This window comes from Apis dorsata, unplaced genomic scaffold (genome assembly GCF_000469605.1).
Source record: "Apis dorsata unplaced genomic scaffold, Apis dorsata 1.3 scaffold_249, whole genome shotgun sequence".
NCBI classification, from domain to species: Eukaryota; Metazoa; Arthropoda; class Insecta; order Hymenoptera; family Apidae; genus Apis; species Apis dorsata.
This window is the reverse complement of record NW_006263528.1, coordinates 54,685-58,201: the sequence shown is the minus strand read 5'-3', so window position 1 is coordinate 58,201 and position 3,517 is coordinate 54,685. Positions and strand designations below refer to the sequence as shown.

At 22.7% G+C, this 3,517-nt stretch overlaps 1 protein-coding gene across 4 annotated transcripts in view; it reads left to right on the top strand.

Moving 5' to 3' along the window:
* LOC102670670 (dedicator of cytokinesis protein 9) overlaps positions 1 to 3,517 on the top strand; it is an 11,721-nt gene that overhangs the window by 1,219 nt on the left and 6,985 nt on the right. For all 4 annotated transcript variants that reach the window (XM_006616042.2, XM_006616041.2, XM_006616040.2 and 1 more), the window contains exons 3-11: positions 353 to 531; positions 800 to 869; positions 1,083 to 1,523; positions 1,615 to 2,109; positions 2,190 to 2,356; positions 2,445 to 2,606; positions 2,710 to 2,789; positions 2,873 to 3,126; positions 3,199 to 3,440. In XM_006616042.2, coding sequence (XP_006616105.1) covers positions 353 to 531; positions 800 to 869; positions 1,083 to 1,523; positions 1,615 to 2,109; positions 2,190 to 2,356; positions 2,445 to 2,606; positions 2,710 to 2,789; positions 2,873 to 3,126; positions 3,199 to 3,440 — 2,090 coding nt within the window. The remainder of the gene's footprint in view (positions 1 to 352; positions 532 to 799; positions 870 to 1,082; positions 1,524 to 1,614; positions 2,110 to 2,189; positions 2,357 to 2,444; positions 2,607 to 2,709; positions 2,790 to 2,872; positions 3,127 to 3,198; positions 3,441 to 3,517) is intronic.

Sequence of the window (3,517 nt, the reverse complement as noted above, 5' to 3'; positions counted from 1 at the left end):
AAAAAATTTACATCCGTTGTATGAATAGATAAATCATCATATAGATTCATATACAGGATGTTAATAATATTATGCTATTTTTAAATCTATTTTTTTAAAATTATAATACAGAATTATTTTTTTATTTATAAAATGTTATATTTAATTTTTAATGTCTTAACAGATAATAATAACTTATAATAGATATATTTAAAATATATATAATAAATAATTTATGAAAATAATAATATATATAATTTTAGTAAAAAAAAAAGAAAAATATGAAAAATTATAAAAAATATTATAAAAAAATGTTAATTTGATTTTAATTATCTTTATTGTTTCATTTGTTTCATATCTTTTTTTAATATAGCAAGTGGTATTACCTAGAAGATACCGTACTCTTGTACCAACTATATCACAAACTTCAGATAATGAAGACGGAGGAGAAAATCTTCTTACAAAAGAATGTTTACGAAGTTACACATCTAATTGGAATCTCATACATTATAAATATTCAGCATATAGTGGAACTTATCTTGAATTACCTAAGTATGCCCTTATGTTTCTAATGATATATTTATAATATTAATAAAATATATATAATTTTGACAAATATTTTTAAATGTTTTAATCAATTATGAAATAATTTAATTAATTAATAATAAATTAATAAATAATATTTCATATTAATAAAATATTTTGTACTTTAATATTAATTATTCCAATATTTTTTTTTTGATAATATATTATATATATATGTTTCATATTAAATATATAATAAAGTATATTAATTTTTTCATATTTTCTTATTTTTTAGAATAGCAAAAATAGAAGATCTGAAAGATGAAGTATATGAAATAGATACAGAAGTAGATCAGGTTGATGAGGTAAAATATTTTTATTTTTTCTTTCTTTGTGTAAAAACAATTTGAAATAAAACTAATTTAAAAAAAAATTTAATTTTAAATATTTCTTTGTTTTTATAACATTAAATAAAACTAATTTTTATATTATTTAATCCATTTATATTTTGTTTTTTATTGTAAAGTGATAAATTTATTTAAAAAAAAGATATTAAATAATTTATTTAATTTTATTAGGAATTAACAAAGAATAATGGAATAACAAAAGAAGGTTATTTAATGAAAGGACCAGAAATTGGTAGTAGTGATCGTATGTTTGCAAATATTGGTTCAAAATCATTCAAAAGAAGATTTTGTCATCTTAGGCAAGAAGTTGATGGCACATACATTCTTGAACTTTTTAAAGATGAAAAAAAAGGTGAAGCCAAATTGACAATAGTAATGGATTTTTGTACTGAAGTTGTTAGGAATTCAAAACGTGGAAGATATTGTTTTGAATTAAGAATGAGCGGGACTCATAAATCATATACTTTAGCAGCAGATAATGAAACAGATATGCAGGATTGGTTACTAAAATTGAGCTCAGTATTACAACATTATAAACAACAAGAAGAAAAACGTGCTGCTTCATTAGAAAGAGCATGTAATACACCTCCTCCTTCTCCACAACCTATGCAGGTATTAGAAATATAAATAAACATTATTTGAATTTTTAATATTTTAAATGAACTATTTTATATATAATTCTATTTGATTTTATTATTTGTAGGTTTATGGAACACTCAAAGGCTTGGAGCAAAGTATGAATCCACAATTGATAAAATATTCTAGAGAAACAGATACTAGTATAGCATTAGCGAGACGAGAAAATCGTAAACAATTATTTAGTATTTATCCTCATATACCACATATTAAACAACAGTTGGGAAATTGTAATGAACAAAATATTGATCCATACAAAGAACAATTTGGACAAAGAATTTTTGTAAAATGTGAAAGTCTTAAATTTAGATTACAAGCACCAATAGATGAAAAGGAATCATTATGTCAAGTGGAACCTTATCAAACTACATTAAGTCTTTATGATGCAAGAAATGGTAGAAAATTAACTGAAAATTTTCATTTTGATATTAATCATGAAGTTATTCAAGAAATGATAAAAGAATTGAGCCCTATAGGTATTATGACAGAATCTACAGAAAATGTTAAACTACCAAATGATTTGAAAAATATACCATTAGATTGGATTAAGTATCCAAAACAGGTTTGTTTTTTTTATTATTGAATTTTTAATATAATATTATTAATATTATTCTATGTTATTAATAATCTATATTTTCCTAGGCCATATTTAGTATTAGTAATCCTCATCCTGATATATTTTTGGTTGTAAGAATAGATAAAATATTACAAGGAAATATATGTCAAACTTCTGAACCATATTTAAGAGCTACAAAAGATCCACGATTAGGTTTAAAGGTACATAAACAAGTTAGAGCATGTTGCCAAAGGTAATCTTATATTATCTATATTATTATATTTAATTGTATATTTATATATGTGTAACATGTTTTGTTTAATAATTATAATTAAAAACAGATTGGGAAATTATAGAATGCCATTTGCTTGGGCTGCTAGACCATTATTTAGATTATATAGTAATGAATTAGATACATCATCAGATTTTCCTGCAATATACAGGCAAGAAGGGAATAAAATAAAAGATGAAGAACTACTCAAACTTCTTTCAGAATATAGAAAGTATGTATTATAAACATATAATAAATTATAATATATTAAGTTATAATATATATTATAAACAATAATAAATTATTCAAATACATTTTGATATTCTTTATTATAGGCCTGAGAAACTTAGTAAATTGACTGTGATACCTGGTTGGTTGAAAATAAAAATTGAGTCAATTACAGATTTATCTGATAGTATGTATTTGAAAGATTATTAATATTTTTCTAATAGATATAATATTTTTAATATATAATACATTTTTATTCTTTTTTTATAGATACATTATCTACATCTTTAGCACCTTTAAAACCATTTCCATTACCACCAATATCTGAACCTACTTTTGAAATTGCAGAATTTGAAAGTATTTCAGAAAAAGATGTTCATCCATATACGACTTATATTAATCATCTTTATGTATATCCACAAACTCTTTGCTTTGATACTCAAAAAATATTCACAAGAGCTAGAAACATTGCTTGCATTATTGAATTACGAGATGATGATAGTGAAAATACTACACCTTTAAGAGTATATAAAATATTGCTTTATAAATAATTGTGTTATTAATAAATAGGTACTAATTTCATCTTTTTGTAATAGTGTATATATGGAAGACCCGGTACTCCACTTTTGTGCTTACGAGCGTCTTGTGCAGTTTTACATCATAATGCAATTCCTTCTTGGTATGAAGAAATTAAGATACGGTTACCACCGAAACTTCATCCTAAGCATCATTTACTTTTCTCTTTTTATCATATAAGTTGTGATATGAATAAGAAAAAAGAAAATGGTGTTGAAAATTGTGTTGGTTATGCTTGGTCTCCCTTGTTACATAAAGGAAGGTATGCTAATTGTGATTTATATATTATTAGTAAAACATGAATCTAATTTTTATAATATATAAATGTAATATTTAAAA